The following is a 16,476-nucleotide window of genomic DNA, read 5'->3' as shown; positions in this document are numbered from 1 at the left end:
ATCTTACCTTTCCTCCTTTACTTGAGAAATGTTGTTTTCTCCCCTTCTGCTTCCCCTTTTCCTCATGGCATTGTCACTCTAAAGGATCACTATGTTAGTTACCTAGAGAATGATTAGAATTTTCCAGAGGAGGATACTGAGACCAGCTAATGCCAGATTTAGGGGTAGAATCCTAGGAGTACTTTTTTTTTCTTTTGGGCAAAATTTTACTTTACTTTTAAAATTTTAATTATCTAATCAACATAATACATGCTTATTATAAAAAACACAGAAATTGTAGATACTTTTTTCCATCCACTTTTACATAGATCATACTGTATATATATCGTTCTGTATTCTGTTTACTTTCCAACTTAACAAACCTCAATAACCAAAACCTTTGTAGCCAAAATCTCAACAAGCATCATTTTTAATGTCTGTATAGAATTACTTGCATAAATGTCGCTTACCTATTTCCTTAATGTTTGACATTTACCTTATTTTCATTTTTAAATCATTTTAGGTAATGCTGTGTTCAGTATCGCTGCAGAAATCTTTGACCATGTTTCTGATTATTTCTTGAGAATATGAATATTTTAAAAGATCTTGATTATCTGTTGACAAATTCTTTTCTGAGAAGATTCTTCCAGTATATGCTCTAAACCAGTAATGTATAAAGAAACATTTAGGGTTCTTATCAACTTACTAGCTTTACCAAAATTTTTCTTTTCTTTTATCCATCATGCCATTCAGCCGTTAAGCTCACCTTAAAGGAGGGAAAAGGGGGCTGGTGGATGGTGAGGAAAGACAGCTAAAAACCAAACAAAAATTACATATAATGGTGGCCATATATTCTACAGGTGATCTCCATTTTCACTTTTTCCATCAGCCTCCATCCTTAAAGGCAGCCTCTCAGATGATGTGAATGGGGAATCAAGGCTTATTTTTGAAACAGCCTTTGTATCATTCTAAAACCCCCTCTAAGTGGTTTATCTCCAACAAATGTCTATGAATTACTAGAATTGGGAAATCTATTTAACCATCAATAACAATTCCATGTAATTCTATAGCATAGAGTTTTCAGAATATGATCTCATTTTAGCTGTTGAGAAACCTTGAGAAGTAGACCAAATGTTATTTTTATTTGCTTACAGTATCTGTAGGGAGAAACTAAGCTTAACAGAAGATAAAAGTTCAGGTTCTCTCAGCATATCGTTGAAGTACTCAAAATCAAACAAGGAGGACATTACACTGAGATGACTCTGATGTCTTCCTAGCCTCTTAAGCAAACTAAAAACTAAGCCAGAGTCAATTCCTATAAATGCCACAAGAATAAGAAGGACAACTAATTACAAACAGCCAAACGAGGTTTTCCCAAATAATGCAACTGCTTAAGCTGTAGCCAATCAAGTAATTTCCTTGCTTTGCAGTGTGCATATTCTCTATAAAAACCCTGCCCCTTGCTCCTGTCAGTGGAGCCCCTGTAATCACTTCCAGTTTGGTGCTGCCCGATTTGAATAAATTTTTATTTAAATAAGCTCAAAACTTTTATTATGCCTCAGTGTATCTTTTGAACAATATTAAAGAAAAACACTCTTTAGGCGAACAGAAACATTTAAATATGTATCAGTAAAATAACAGATGTCAGTAGTATGAATTACACTAAACAAGAGTTTTTAAAATGTGAATGAGAGATAACTTTAAGAAAATGAAGTTATTCATAAAAAAGTAGTGTAATTTTATCCTTCTGGATATCCAGAAAAAAAATAGACAGGATTTGGAGTTGTCAAGGTGATATTATTTTAGACTATCAGTTTGTTCCTCTTCTAGGCAAATAAGATGTTGAGTCAAAAACAGTTCTGAAATAGTAAACAAAAATGTGTCTCTACTAGTTGGATGCTCACCCTTCAAGATTCAGGTGAGCCTGAAGCCTTTAGACATTACTAGCCTAATTAATTGTCTTTTGGGCTTCGGTAGCATTTTGTAAATTGGCATATTTCAATTACATTACAGGATTATCTGTTAGCTTACTCTTAGGTGTTTCCTGCGCTACTTGAGCACGGTGAATCCCAGTTTTATCCAGCATCTCTGTATCCTCTGCGCCTAACTTGGTCCTGGCAATAGGCGCTGAATACCTCACCAAATCATGAACAGGATGTGTACATGGATGTGAATGATTCCCGAAGACAAATTTGACAAGTATCAGCATTACACAAATGAGTTCCATTTATTTTCTACCAGCCCCAATGGTTGGATTCAACTACTATTCATTTTTGTCCAAGTCGTATCAAGTATTATGCCTCTGTGTCCATAGGCAAGAATCACTTTCTGCAAAGAAAACAGTTTTGGGGGACTAGAAAATGACGCCCAGAAGAAAGAAAGATTTCACCCTGGCTTCCAGGCTTTGGCCTTCGTGCATGGCTCTCCCCTCTGTCCTTGCACACTGTCATAAAGAGCGCCGAACTCCAGATAGGGGAGGCCGAGCGCATACCGTGCGTCTGCGGACCGCCCCAGCGATGCGCGGCGGCAGAGCCCAGCCCGCAGGGAACGCGCACGGAGGAGGGGGCGGCGGGCCGCGTATTCTGCGCACGCGCGGCCGCCCAAGCCAGCCGGCGGGCCTTGAGGGGGCGGGGCGTGCGTGGCTGCTGCAGGCCACGGGGCCGGTGCGGAGCCGGGCCTCGCGTGTCCCCGTCCTCACCGCCCGTCCTCTCGCGCGAGATGCTGCTTCTGGCGTTGGGCGGCCCGCGGGCGGCCGGACTGCGGCTCGGCGGGCAGAGGACAGCGTCGTGGGCGCGCGCCGCGCTCCGGGGCCCCGGGGCGGCCGTCTCGCGGGCGGCCTCCCGCAGCGGCTCGGCGGGGCCGCGGGGAGCCGCGCCGCTGCTCCGGCGTCGCGTGCCAGCGCAGGTCGGCCGTGCGAGGGCTCGAGGGCCGGAGCGAGGGCGGGGGTGGGCGGAGCGTCGGCCCGGGGCCCCCGCGCTCGCGGCCCGCGCCTTCCCCGCCGCCGAGGGTGCCCCGTGGCAGGGGCGCTCTTTCCGCGGGGCCGCGGGGGTGGCGGGCCTCGGCCTCGGGACCAGGCCCCGCGAGGCCGGGAGGAGCCGTTGCAAAGTAGCTATTTTTATGGGCGGTTCCAAGCACTTTACAGGTGGTTGCAAATCCTGCGGGTTTGTGATGACTTTTTTCTTTTCTGCCTTTGAGCGGAAGCTCAGAAGGGTTAATTTGCAAAGAAATTAGGTGCACCACCTGGAGGCGGAACTGAGCGCACCCGGATAACCTGACTCTGAGTTTGTTCTATTTTTTTATTACGTGGCTCTATTTTAGGAATTCTTTTCCTCCCTGGAGAAAGGGGATGGAGACATTAATCCTCTCATTTTAATCTGAATAAATTGTCGCCTAATCGTCCCGTGTAAGATATCAGGGTCAGCAAATCTGGCTGAGACTTGGAAGAAATACCAAAAGTGCGAATTGGAATCTAATTAAATTTCAGCATCCAGGAATTAGGCGTGCCTGTTTTACATTTCGAAGTGTGGCTACTGTGAAATTCATTTTCTAGGCGTTCGGGGAACTCTTGTTCCCGTGAAATTTGATGTAAAATTAAAAGTAAATTTTTTTCCTTATTAAGAGGACCCAGAGATGCAAGGGGCTGGATATAAGGCCTTTAGGGAAAGAGTTTTTTGTTTGTTTGTTTGTTTGTTTTAATACTAAGTATAGTATAAATATTTTAGAAGTGTTAAGAATGGTCTGGACTTTAAGCAAACAATTTGAATTTACAGTATTTTGCTTACATTAGGGTATTCAAGTTAATTTTGTTTATGTTTTGAAAAGCTTACCCATTTAAATCTTTAAGACAATCCAACTACGGTGATATTTTCATTAAGAATGGAATAGAAACCATTCCACTAAACTTTGACTTGTTCGAGGTCACACTTTATCTGAATAGCTTCCAGGTGGGATGCAAATCTATGCCTTCAGACTCCAACTCAGCCTGTTTCTACTTGTGACAGGAATTAAGGAAAGCAGTTCTGTTAGTTTGATTTCTTTAGCTCTGCAGATTATTTGGGAGCATTCCTTAAATCACCTGTGACAAAGTTCTCTTTTACTCTTCATTATATTCTTTTTTTTTTTTAAAGATTTTATTTTTTTCCTTTTTCTCCCCAATGCCCCCCGGTACATAGTTGTATATTCTTCGTTGTGGGTCCTTCTAGTTGTGGCATGTGGGACGCTGCCTCAGCGTGGTCTGATGAGCAGTGCCATGTCCGCGCCCAGGATTCGAACTAACGAAACACTGGGCCGCCTGCAGCGGAGCGCGCGAACTTAACCACTCGGCCACGGGGCCAGCCCCTTCATTATATTCTTTTTAAAGATTGGCACCTGAGCTAACAAGTGTTGCCAGTCTTTCTGTTTTTTTTTTTTTTTCTGCTGTATCTCCCCAAATCCCCCTGGTACATAGTTGTATATCTTAGTCGCATGTCCTTCTAGTGTCATGTGGGACACCGCCTCAATGTGGCCTGATGAGCAGTGCCATGTCTGTGCCCAGGATCCGAACCCGCGAAACCCTGGGCCGCCGCAGCGGAGCGCACAAACTTAACCGCTTGGCCATGGGGCCGGCCCCTCTTCATTATATTTTTAAAAATAAACTTAAAAAAATTTAAAAGTTGGTCTAAACTGCAGTTTATTATGTACTCACATTGTAATGGTCTCTGTTTCAATAGATACCTGTTTGTTGGGAAAGATGTGTTCGATGCTTACATACACAACTTGAAAAATCAGAAGATGGAAGGCTGATTTATACTGGGAATCTGGCCCGAACAGTATTTGGTGGGTAATCAGAAGTGAGGATATTTCCTTTAACTGTAAAAAATGTTCTTAGCGTATGTTACCTCTTATTTTAGTAACTGTTAATTACAATACATAAGGAAAATTAGATTAAATTTTTTCTTGTGGCCTGTTGATCTAAGATTTAGAGGTTGAGACCTTTGCATTTTTAGGAGATTTTTAAAAAGATTTTTGAAGACTGTATTATGATTTTGTGATCTTACGGCTTGGTGCTAAAGCTTCCATCCTTTAGTCACCTCTCAGGATGTTTAACAAAAAAGAACAGAAAGTGTATATTTGTGTAATATTTGAATACGCAGAGAAAAAATATGGAAGAATACCTCTTAAGACTAGTTTTTTGGGGGGAGTAGACATTTACTTCATGTATTTTTAAATTTGGCAGGTAAAATGAGCGTGTAATACTTTTATAATTCAAAAATATATCAATGTTGTGTTTTTTCAGGCCGTCTTAGAATTTTCAACAAATGTGTTTATTTAGTGCTTTTTCCAGGTGGTAGAGCGTTGTCATGGAGAAGGAAAAGATAGTGTATTAAATAGCAACAAGTTTAAAACTCTTTCCTTATATCACAATTTAGATCATAGGGAACAATCTAGCAGGGAAGGTGAGAAGAACTTAGGTATGGGATTTGTTCAAGTTCCCTGAGGTTGTATTTTATTTTAGTAATCTTAAAGTGTAACCTGAAATATCTGGAGGATTACTTTATAGCCAACTTGGCCACAAGATTTCCACACTCACATTTGCGTTTGTGCTTTTGATGATGCTGGCGTCAGCAGATCACCTAAAATTTACTCTGGAAATCTGTAAGTTCTCAAGAGTGTGTTTAACGTACAATTTTAGCTGTTTAAAACTTTTTGGGAATAAGGACTGATTATAATCACTGTTGAGTGGAGTTCTAAAGTTATCGGAATAATCAATTTGGGGTGGTTAGAAATGTCTTTAGGAGTCAATACATGAGGAGACCATTGAACCTGTGCCACGTCTCTGGCCTGAGATACGTGGATTGATGCCACCGAGATGTTAACAGGGACCCCTACGGTACCCTTCCTTCTGAACACAGACACTGTTCCTTCCACTGCAGGGAAGGCTTATCAGTTTATTTCATGTTCCCACTTGACTTCATTCTGGAAAGAGGAGACTATAAATAGGAATTAATTTTGGTGTGGGTAGGATGTAGTGTTTGTGGAAGAACCTAGCTATCCGTGGTGTTCAAAGTTCTAGAATTCTAACTTGTAGAGGAATTTAATGTTTGAGTTCTTTCAATGTTATGATAATAGAAAGTCACTCGATATACTTATCAGGGATAAATATTTTTTCTATGTAGAAACTGAGAGAGAAACATTTTTCTGTGGAAAAGTGAAGGAGGCACTTTACGGTAGGGTTACCTTTCTTGAGGTCTTTTAAATTACCAAATGAGTCCTAGTGTGAAGACATCTGAAGGGCCTTTTAGTGGACAGTCCTTAATTCAGCAATGAATCATTACCGATGTCATGGTATTTGCTTTGCATTGTATCAGGGGCTTTGTGTGAGGGATGTTACTCAAAGATAACGTAGGTCATGTCCTCCAGGATTGTAGTGTCTGGTAGGAAAGATAAGATGAATACATCCTCATAATCAGTAACATAATAATAGAGAATAGATTTGAGTTCAGAAGGCAGATAGATAATTTTTAGATTAGAGAACAGAAAGCGTCTTGTCAGGCTGGCTTTTCAGCTGGGTCTTTTAGGATGAATAGAATTCCAACATGGAGAGGGGTCAAAGAAGGGCATCCCAGGCACGGAAGTAGCCTGAAGATGGGAAAGCCTGAAATATGTTCAGAAAATAATTACTTCAGGCAAAATAAAGTATACGTGTGTGTTAATTCCCTAGACCTCTTGTAATAAATTTCCTCAGACTGAGTGGCTTAAAACCACGGAAATTTTCTCTCTCACCCTTCTGAGGGCTGGACGTCTGAACTCAAGGTGTCGGCAGGGCCGTGCTCTCTCAGGGCTCTAGGGCAGAATTCTTCTTGCCTCGTCCAGCTTCCGGTAGCTCCGGGCAGGCCTCTGTGATCCTTGGCTTGTAGCTGCGTAACTCCAGTCTCTGCCTCCCTCTTCACCGGGCCTTCTCTGTGTCTCTGTCCTTTTCTGTCCTTATAAGGACACTCTCATTGGATTTAGGCCCACCCTAATCCGGTAAGATCTCATCTCAATTTTTAATTGTCTCCGAAGACCCTATTTCCAAATAAGGTCACATTCTAAGGTTCTGAGTGGATGTGAATTTTTGAGGGACACCATTCAACCCACTGCAGTGTGACAAAAGTAATGGGGAGAGAAGAGGTAGTTGGGAGGGCTGAGGAGGTTTTTTATACAGGAGGCAACTTGGTCCCCACTGTATCCCATGAGTTCCATTGTCATAGCAACTACCTGTGGGAGGAAGGAAGGAATTATTTTTAAATTACTGATGCAAGTTAAGTAAGCCTTCAACCAACGGCAGTGTATGAGAGTGTCTGCTTTGTTACAGCCTCACCAACAGAGTATGTTGTCAGACTTTTGGTTTTTGCCAATTTGGGGAAAAAACAATATCTCACTGTAGTTTTAATTGCATGTTTTTTATTGTGAATGAGGTTTAGCATCATCTCATCTATTTAAGGGCCATGTGCATTTTTGTTCCAATAAACTGCTTATATTTCTTGCATGTTTGTGTATAGGGTTGTTGGTCTTTTTCTTTCTTATTCTAGAAACCTTTTATGTATTGGGGATATTAACCCTTTATGATATAAATTGCAAATATTTTTCTCTAGATTTTTACTTTGTGATGTAAGTTGCACAGATTTTTCTAATTTGTCTGTTTACTTTGTTTATGGTGTTTATGCCCATGTACATTTTTAATGTAATCAGATTTATCAGTCTTTCACCTGGTTGCCCCTGTATTTTGAGTCATTGGAAAAGTTTTTCCATTCTCAGATTATAAAGGACTTCATGGATGTTCTCTTCTTATACCTCTATGGTTTTCTTTTTTTTTTTAAAGTTTTTTTTCCGTGCTTTTTCTCCTCAAATCCCCCCTGTACATAGTTGTGTATTTTAGTTGTGGGTCCTTCAGGTTGTGGCATGTGAGATGCCGCCTCAACATGGCCCCATGAGCGGTGCCTTGTCTGCTCCCAGGATCTAAACTGGCGAAACCCTGGGCCGCAAGTGCGGGAACTTAACCACTCGGCCACCCGGCGGCCCTAAAGTTTTCTTTTTTACATTTAAATCTCTGGATAATTTGAAATTTTCCTAGTATATGTATGAGAGATGAATTTTATCTTTTTCTATATTGCTATCCAGTTGTTCCAACACCACTTTTACCCATTTATTTTAGATTATATCTTTATGCTATACTACACGTCCATATGCAATTAGGTTTATTTCTAAACTTCCCTTTTTGTTCCTTCCATCTATCTGTGTGCCAGTACCACACTGTTTTAATTATAGAGTCACCTGTTTAATATCTAGCTCCCCCTTGTTGTTTTGCTGCTTTTAGTTTTCCAACTTAACTTTACAGTCAACTTGTCTGGGATCTCAACATGTTTATTTTCCTAACAGATAGTATTTTTATTGGGGTCATGTTAAAATTATACATTGAAACTAAGAGAAATTTATATTTTGTCATTTATTTATTTTTTTTATTGTGGTAAAATATATATAACGTATGTAACATAAAATTTACCATTTTAGCCATTTTAAAGTATACAGTTCAGAAGTTACTGATTTTTAATCTTTCTAATGAGATACATGAAAAGATCTCACTGTTTTAATTTGAATGTCTTTCCTTGGTAAAGAAGTTGAATACCTTTCTCATATGTTTTAATCCGGGGCACATAGCCTGATAAAGTTAGCCCCATATCTGAACATTTTCTGTTAGATTTGTGGAAGTGCTTGTTAGTAGAGAGTTTTATTTGATAATCTGCTGACTGAATCAACGTTTACGGTGTTCATAAGGATCTTTGAGTAGTAGTAAATCTTTTATTGGGAGACTGAGGTAGAAGCTAGTTAACCCTAAGGCAGGTTTCCCACCCAGAGAGGCACTGCAGTGTACTGGCCAACGGCGTGGACCGCAGACGCAAGTTCCCTGGGTTTGAATCCCAGCGCTGCCACTTGGTAGCTGTGTGACGAGAGCAAGTGCCTCATTTTTCTCATCTCTTAAATGGAGGAAGTGATGAGTTATGCACCTATCTCATAGGGCCTTTTTGTAGATTTCATGAATAAAATATGTAAAGTGCTTAAAACAGAGCCTGAAGTGTAGCAAACACTATATATGTGTTTTGGTTTTATTGTTGTTTTGATGACAATATAGTAAGAAGAAAGGTGGGAGAATTAATTGGATAGGTTGATTCTTGTATAAAATTGAAAAATATTAATACTCTTCCATTTTTTTTCCTATTTAGGTGTGAAATGTTTCTCTTATTCTACAAGTTTGATCAGCCTTGCGTTTCTACCATATATTTTTGCACAAAATAATATTATATTTGGAAGTCTGCCTTTGCAAATCTTATTTTATGGCATCATAGGAAGTTTCACAGTGATCACTCCAGTCCTGCTTCACTTTATCACAAAAGGCTACGTTGTTCGGTTGTACCACGAGGCCACAACAGACACTTATAAAGCCATTACTTATAATGTTGTGCTGTCAGAAACGAGTACAGTGTTTCACCAGAATGATGTGAAGATTCCAGACAGCACACATGTGTTTACCACGTTTTATGCTAAAACAAAATCCCTGCTGGTTAATCCAGTGCTGTTTGCAAACCCCGAAGACTATAACCATCTAATGGGTTATGACAAACCGTTCACTTTTGACATGGAAGAAGCCGGTGAAAAGAAACAGCTTCAAGATGAGAAATGAGTCTGCTGTTTTTATGTTTGTGCTTAAATGCAATTTATGTTTCAATATATAATAATAAAATTGCCTTTACTTTTGTTTTCTGTCAGTGACTGTTAAAAGTAATTTGAAACAGTGTCAAACAGAACTTTTAACTTTCAGAGAATTATGTTTCTTTATAATAAAATAAGCTATGTTTGAAAAACAAAACATGTAATATTCTACTATTTGTGTTAAACAAAGAAAAGTGTGAACATCCCTGTACGTGCTGGCATACACATGGATGATTTTATGTAAGCTGGGGATTGGATCTTAGAAGCAAACGGGAGAGTTGTTTTTCCTTTGTGTTTGGATTTTTCTAAGTGTATGGGTGTTTAGATAGTATCCTTTTTTCTTCTTCTTCCAAAAGCCCACCAGTACATTGTTGTATATTCCAGTTGTAGGTCCTTCTGGTTTTGCTATGCGGGACTCCGCCTCAGCATGGTCTGATGAGCTGTGCCAGGTCCATGCCCAGGATCCAAACCGGGCAAACCCTGGGCCACCAAAGCAGAGCACAAGAACTTAAGTACTTGGCCATGGAGCCGGCCCTGATATTTTTTCCCACATTATAAACTCTGTTTTTAAAACACAAACTATGGGAAGCAGTGTTAATTTGTCTCCTTTGGTTTGGAATACAGGTTTTTGCCTGTCGTCTCTGACATGCTCGCCTGAAATAGGGAACTCCCTGGCTGGTAGAGTGTGGTTAGCTGTAGGGGAGATGGTGACCTAAGTAGTGTTCTGAGCACGGGATCTGAACCCAGGCTGCCGAAGTGGAGTGCACTGGACTTAACCGCCACGCCACCAGGCCAGTGCCTAAGTGGTGGTGTCTTTAGTGCTCTCGTTTGTCCTTCCGCGTGCGCAGTCCTCCCCTGGTGCACCCTATCAGAGTAGGAAAATCATTTGTACTAAAAAGATGGACAGTACCTTTTATAAGATAGCAATCTCAATGCTTAACTTTATTGTGTTGACATTTTAAGATTTTTACCTCTAATTGTAAAATGAAAGTTGGTTCTTGTGAAAGATTTTCAGCCAGACGCCAAAGGCCTCCAGTCGTGCTGTTTAGATCAAGAGATACTTGCTAGGTGCCTGGAGTGAGCCTAAAGGCATTGAGTCAGTTTCTCTTGAGTCTCAAAAGATAGGGAGATCCCTGCTGATATCTGGATTGTCAGATAATAGACCTTTTCACAATTAAATGTACTGTGTTGTAATCCTCTTTCTCAATGTGGTTTTCATCATACTGAAAGAGTTCCGCTTTCAGAAGCAGAAGTAACCAGATGGTCATTAGGTATGGATAATAGCCTTAGCTCGGACACATTTGTTAAAATTGTATTCTTATTTTTTCAGAATACTTTATACTTTTGTTGTTCTCTTTTCATTGAGAATTTCAAACATTCAGAAGTAGGAGAGTGTACAAATTTGACTGTCATCCAGATTCAACAATTACTAATTTGTGATCAATATTGTTTTCTGTAGACCCCAACCACTTACCCTCTACTTTTATTTGGAAGCAAATCCCAGACATCATAACATTTCTTTCTTGAATATTTAATTTTGTAACTCTATAAGATAAAGACTTAAAAAATTTAACTATAATACCATTGTAACAACTAAACTTCCCCCCTCGATCTTGTCGAATATCTAATCTTCAAATTTCCAATTGTTTCATAATTTTTTCCCCCACGTTTTGTTTAGATTAAGATCCAAGTAAAAGTCACACCATATTCACACCAACTGTTGAAGTGTCTCTTAAGACTTCTAATCTATGGGCCCCTCCATTTCTTTCACATTTTTTTTACCCCTGCAAATTATCTGTTGAAGAAACTGAGTTGCTTGTCTTCATATCTTCGTCGTCTGAATTTTCTGATTGTATGCTCAAGGTGTAGTTTAACATGTATCTCTGTCTTCTGCCTTTCCTATAAATTGGTAGTTGGACTTGAGGCTTCATCAGATTGAGGTGTGATTATTTTGGACAAGACTAATTCATAGATGATGTTTGTATTAATTGTCTATTGTTGCGTGACAAATTGCGCGTAAAACTTGGAGGCTTAAAACGACAAACATCTCTAGTGTTGCACAGTGTCTGCTGTTTAGGAATTCAGGAGTAGCTTAGCTGAGTGGTTCTGGCTCAGGTCCTCTCATGAGGTGGCGGTCAAGACATCGGCTGGTGCGGTTACGTCTGAAGGCTAGTCCAGGCCAGGAGGAACTCCTTCCAAGATGGCTCACCCACAGGACTGAAATTGGTGCTAACTGTTTGGCATGCGGCCTCCGTTTTTCACCGCGTGGATTTCTCCTTAGGGCTACATGCCTCTGCCAGAGCAATCGATCCAGGAGAGAAAGGTGGAAGCCATAGGTCTTTTATGATCTGACCTTGGAAGTCGCACATTGTCATTCTGCAATGTTTTATTAGTTACACAGCTAGCCTTATTCAGTGTTGGAGGGGACTGCACAAGGATTTGCGTACCAGGAAGTAAGGATCATTGGGAACTATCTTGGAGGCTGGCTACCACAGTGTTCATCCATCAAGAGGTACACAATGTCTTCCTGTGTCTCTTCGTGATGTTAGCAACCACTGATGCTCAATGCCTAAGTCCACTCATCTGTTAGATATTGCAAAATGGTTGTACTCTATTATTCCTTTCTCGTATACTAGCTAAAATACTTCTGAAAGTAGAGAAAAGAGTATGAGATGGCAAGGGAAACTTGCCCCTCTATTATTTGGTTACCAATCGTTTGGTTTTTACAGGAAAGTCAGGATAAATGTTTGATTCTTTCCCTTTGTTTACCAGTTTTCAAAATAGAGTTGGTTTCCCAGCATCATCTGATGATTAATTAGACTTTAAAAGAATTATTACGAGCTCATGGATTTAAATATCTTTGATGTATTTCAATTAATTGCGGTTACTATCTTATTAATGTTCATATAATCTACAGGTAGGCTGAATAATGGCCCCCCAAGATGTTCATGTCCTGATCACCAGAAGCTGTGAAGATGACGTTGTATGATAAAAGCGATTTTGTAGATGGATCTTGAGTTGGGGAGATTATTCAAATGATTCCAGTATAATCACAGGGGTCCTTATAAGAGGGAGGCAGGAGGTCAGAGGAGAAGTTATTGTGAGGATGGAAGCAGAGATGGGAGTGCTGACCTTTGAAGATGGAGGAATGCAAGGATTGCAGCTCCTGAAGCTGAGAAAGGCAAGGAACAGATTCTTCCCCTAGATCTCTAGAAGGAACCACCTCTGCCAACACCTTGACTTTAGCCCGGTAAAAATGATTTTAGACTTCTGACCTCCAGAACTGTAAGAGAATATATATGTATTGCTTTCAGCCTCTGAGTTTGTGGTTATTTGTTACAGCAGCAGTAGGAAACTGATAACACCATCTTTGGTCAGTGGGACCGTATTCAAATTGGTTATCTAATGTGATAAGATGTTCCAGGTTCACCTTGTATATTTTCTGCCCCAGACCTGGAAGCAGCAGTTTCTCCAAAGAGTCTTGGTTCCTTTAAGTGGGAAATGATATTTTGAGACCACTAGGGGCATTCATGGGTTTTTCCTCTTTTTTTTTTTTTCACTTTTTAAATATTTTTTAAATTGTGAAAAACATATAAAATTTACTATCTTAATCAATTTTAAATGTACAGGTCAGTAGTGCTAACTGTATCTACATTATGGTACAATAGATCTCTAGAACTTTTTCATCTTGCAAACCTGAAACTCATACCCATTGAACACCAACTGCCCATTTCCCCATCCCCCCATGGACTTTTGCCTTTTTGAAAATGGGAAAGTAGCACAGTTCTTTCGTGAAAACCGTTTACCAACATATGATTATTTTCCTCTAAAAGTGTAGATTTTTAGGTCCTGACTCCATGCCATTTTTGGTTACCAATCCCAGACTATATCTTTTTGTATGTATGAGGAAGATTGGCCCTAGGCTAGCATCTGTTGCCAATCTTCCTCTTTTTTTTTTTCTCTGCAAAGCCCCAGTACATAGTCGTATATCCCAGTTGTAGGCCATTCTAATTCTTCTATGTGGGAGCTGCCACCGCATGGCTTGATGAGTGGTGCTAGGTCCTCACACAGGATCTGGACCTGCGAAACCCCTGGCTTCTGAAGCAGAGCGGGTCAACTGAACTACTTGGTCACAGGGCCCGCCCCTCCCCCCAGCCCCCGACTATATCTTATAAAGGATTTCAAGTAGCACAGCACCTAAAGGATTAGCTGTTTTTCTAAAATGGACTGAGAGTTTTGAAATGAAGTACATGCCACACATGAAATAGTAACAATTTCATTATTAGGGCTCAAAATATCCCTGGAGCTGTAGTTTGCCAAGTAAGTGTGTTCGCAAGCCTGGCACGACCTCTGCCCACAAAGCAGAACTGCCACTAGTGTCCCGTGTCCTGGCTCCACCCGGTGGCTGACCCTGTTGCTGAGTAGAAATAGTTTGCATACAACTGTTCAGTTCAGATCTATGGGTCCAGGTCTCCGGGCCATGAGAAAGTGTTGTGTAAAGAGCTCGTGGGAGAGAATAGCAATGCAGATGGAAAAAGAGTGCCAGTCTGTTGAGATTCTGAAGGAAACTTTCTGTTGACTGGGAAGTATCTTGTTTTGTTTTTAAAACTCCGGTCACTCTCACGAGCATCGAGTGTTTGAAAAGAGTACGTTCTAAATCGTTTTCCTCTCTCCCCTTGCAGGAAGTGCAACCTATTAAACACACACACACACACAGACAAAAGAGGAAACAGTTGGATAGGAACTCAGAAATCATGTGACTGATGACTAAGTTAAACCTTTTCTACTTACTGAGAGCCAAGTCTGATCATTAGTTATTGATGCTCCTTGCATTTTTAAAGTTTTGGAGATATCGAATCATGTTCTCATTTATGCTTTTTTTCACTCTGTTTTCTTCCATATTTCCTGAACCTGAGGAGCTACGCTGGATTTGCAACTCCTCTGATATGAGTATTTGGTACACCTACTGTGGTAAGTAAAATGGCAACAGCAAGTAGTCGTGCGTCAGCTATTTCAAGGGTGAGTTTTCACAAGAACCTTATTCTGCTGTCGCTGGGACACAGGAAATGACAAAGTGTTCCAGTTGCTGCTGCTGCTGGCTGTAAAAATGATGGCTGGTTACCGCCTTGTGTGGATTTTCTCCGCCTTTCACAGACCTCACGAGTCTCCGATCTGTGTTGTACTTGACCTCCAAGTGCTTCTGCTGTTCCCTGTGGTCAGTTGTTTCTACCTTGAGCCCAGTTTCAGTTTCTGCCCGGTTTCGGCAGAAATGTCTGCTTCTGGGCTTTTGCCTCAGCCCCAGGACATACCGGTTCTTCTTAAGAAGGCAAAACAGTCCTAGCTGCCTCCTGAAATTGATTAGTGCTCCGGGCTGTGGTTTGCCTGCCAGCACAGTGTTGGGCATAAAACAGGTGCTCTGTGAGTGTTTCAGGCTGTGAATTTCAAGGGCTCTTGGAATCACCTCCCTAATTAGATGTAAGCCTGGTTCTGTCTGTTACTAGCTGTGTGACCTGGAGCAAAGTGTTTAGCCTCTCTGTGCCCTAGCTTTTTTATTTGTAAAATGAAAGTGATTTTAGAGCTTGTTTTACAAGGAGTGCCGTGAGGTAAAGTTTTTAGCACAGAGCCGCGTAGAAACAATCATTTGGATTAATTTAATTTTTTTAATCAGCCAGTCCTAATGTTATCAACAGGTTGTATCACTGTTGGTTTTGCTCTTCAAATGTCCACTGGTCTGAAAGCACAGTTTCAGGGCTTGACCTCTGTTTTAGTTGGGTACTTTCCACTGCGTTGTTCACCATGGGTTGGCTGGCCTTTTCTACCCACCAGCAAAATCACGAAAATTTAAAGCAATGCTTCCCCAAATACTAGTTCTTTGAGATTCTCTTGGGAAAAAGCATCTGTAGTCCAATCCTTGGAGGAAGATTTACAAATGTACTTTGAGTTTTGAAAAGTTCTACAATAAAGAAACTTATTTAATCCTGAGATTTTCAGTTTTATTTTACTTTAGTTTTTGAGTGTGTGTTGACTATTCTGAGAAACACACTGGGGCAAATACTAATATAAAGTTACTTCTGGGGAATTAGAGTGATTGCCAGGTGCGAGAACAGGACTTAGGCATGTGCCCACTCTCACACTTGCGGCTTGCTTCCTATCTGTGGATGGTGCTGGATTCCCCCTCAACTTATTTCCGAGATATCTCCACCCTGTAAGATCAGTTTCCATCCCCCCTTCCGGGAAGACGCTTCATCCGCAGCCCCTAGTTGTCTCCTCTGCTTTGGCCCCTCTGCACCACATGTCGATTATGCTCCCTTCTCTGTGCTATGTTCCATATGGTCTTTATTTATTTCATATTTTATATTATTATTTTGCTTTTAATCTTTTAGGAACAGTAATTCAATTTGTGTTTTGATTTGACTTTTGAGGGAGAATCTTTCCTGTTTCTCTCTAATGCTGAGAAATCCTGGGATCCTGTCCCACGGATGTAGGGACCATGGGGAGCAAGCAGAGTGCACAGCTCCAGCAACACTGCCTGCCGCCATCCTCACTGCCCTGTCCCTCCCTCTCCCACCTGAGAGAAGGCAGCCTGGCCGAGCTGAAAATGCATCATGTGTGGGAAGCGCTGGCTCTTCCAGCGAGAATATACATTGTGAGGATGTTGGTGACAACAAGCAGCCTGGATTTATTTATTTTATTTTTTTCTGCGAGGATGATTTCCATTTGGCTGTGCTACTGGGTGTATATAGTGTATTAGTTTGCTGCCGTAATAAAACA

General features: G+C 40.9%; 2 protein-coding genes across 4 annotated transcripts in view; both read left to right on the top strand.

Moving 5' to 3' along the window:
• The first annotated feature begins 2,570 nt into the window (after positions 1–2,570).
• On the top strand, positions 2,571–9,750 carry TMEM70 (transmembrane protein 70). Its single transcript, XM_023648448.2, has 3 exons — positions 2,571–2,883; positions 4,689–4,794; positions 9,219–9,750. The coding sequence occupies exons 1-3, from the start codon at positions 2,698–2,700 to the stop codon at positions 9,674–9,676; spliced, it is 750 nt and encodes a 249-aa protein (XP_023504216.1). The 5' UTR covers positions 2,571–2,697; the 3' UTR covers positions 9,677–9,750.
• A 4,682-nt stretch (positions 9,751–14,432) lies between these two features.
• The window catches only part of LY96 (lymphocyte antigen 96), a 31,554-nt gene continuing 29,510 nt past the window's right edge, over positions 14,433–16,476 (top strand). The window contains exon 1 of one of the 3 annotated variants that reach the window (XR_011421161.1): positions 14,433–14,676. Coding sequence is in view for 1 of the 3 variants with exons in the window: in NM_001081898.1 (NP_001075367.1) it covers positions 14,565–14,676 (112 nt within the window). In the remaining 2 variants the exon portion in view is untranslated. The remainder of the gene's footprint in view (positions 14,677–16,476) is intronic. The other 2 variants (XR_011421162.1, NM_001081898.1) reach the window with 2 other exon arrangements.

This window comes from Equus caballus, chromosome 9 (genome assembly GCF_041296265.1).
Source record: "Equus caballus isolate H_3958 breed thoroughbred chromosome 9, TB-T2T, whole genome shotgun sequence".
In the NCBI taxonomy this organism is placed as follows: domain Eukaryota; kingdom Metazoa; phylum Chordata; class Mammalia; order Perissodactyla; family Equidae; genus Equus; species Equus caballus.
The sequence above is the reverse complement of the archived record's forward strand: the minus strand, read 5'-3'. Positions and strand labels throughout refer to the sequence as shown.

Bases quoted from the DNA above. Each gene is read 5' to 3' on its own strand.
- TMEM70 (XM_023648448.2), top strand. From the start codon at position 2,698: ATGCTGCTTCTGGCGTTGGGCGGCCCGCGGGCGGCCGGACTGCGGCTC. The intron at 2,884-4,688 runs GTCGGCCGTGCG...CTGTTTCAATAG, and splicing joins GGCGTCGCGTGCCAGCGCAG to ATACCTGTTTGTTGGGAAAG. The intron at 4,795-9,218 runs GTGGGTAATCAG...TTTCCTATTTAG, and splicing joins TCTGGCCCGAACAGTATTTG to GTGTGAAATGTTTCTCTTAT.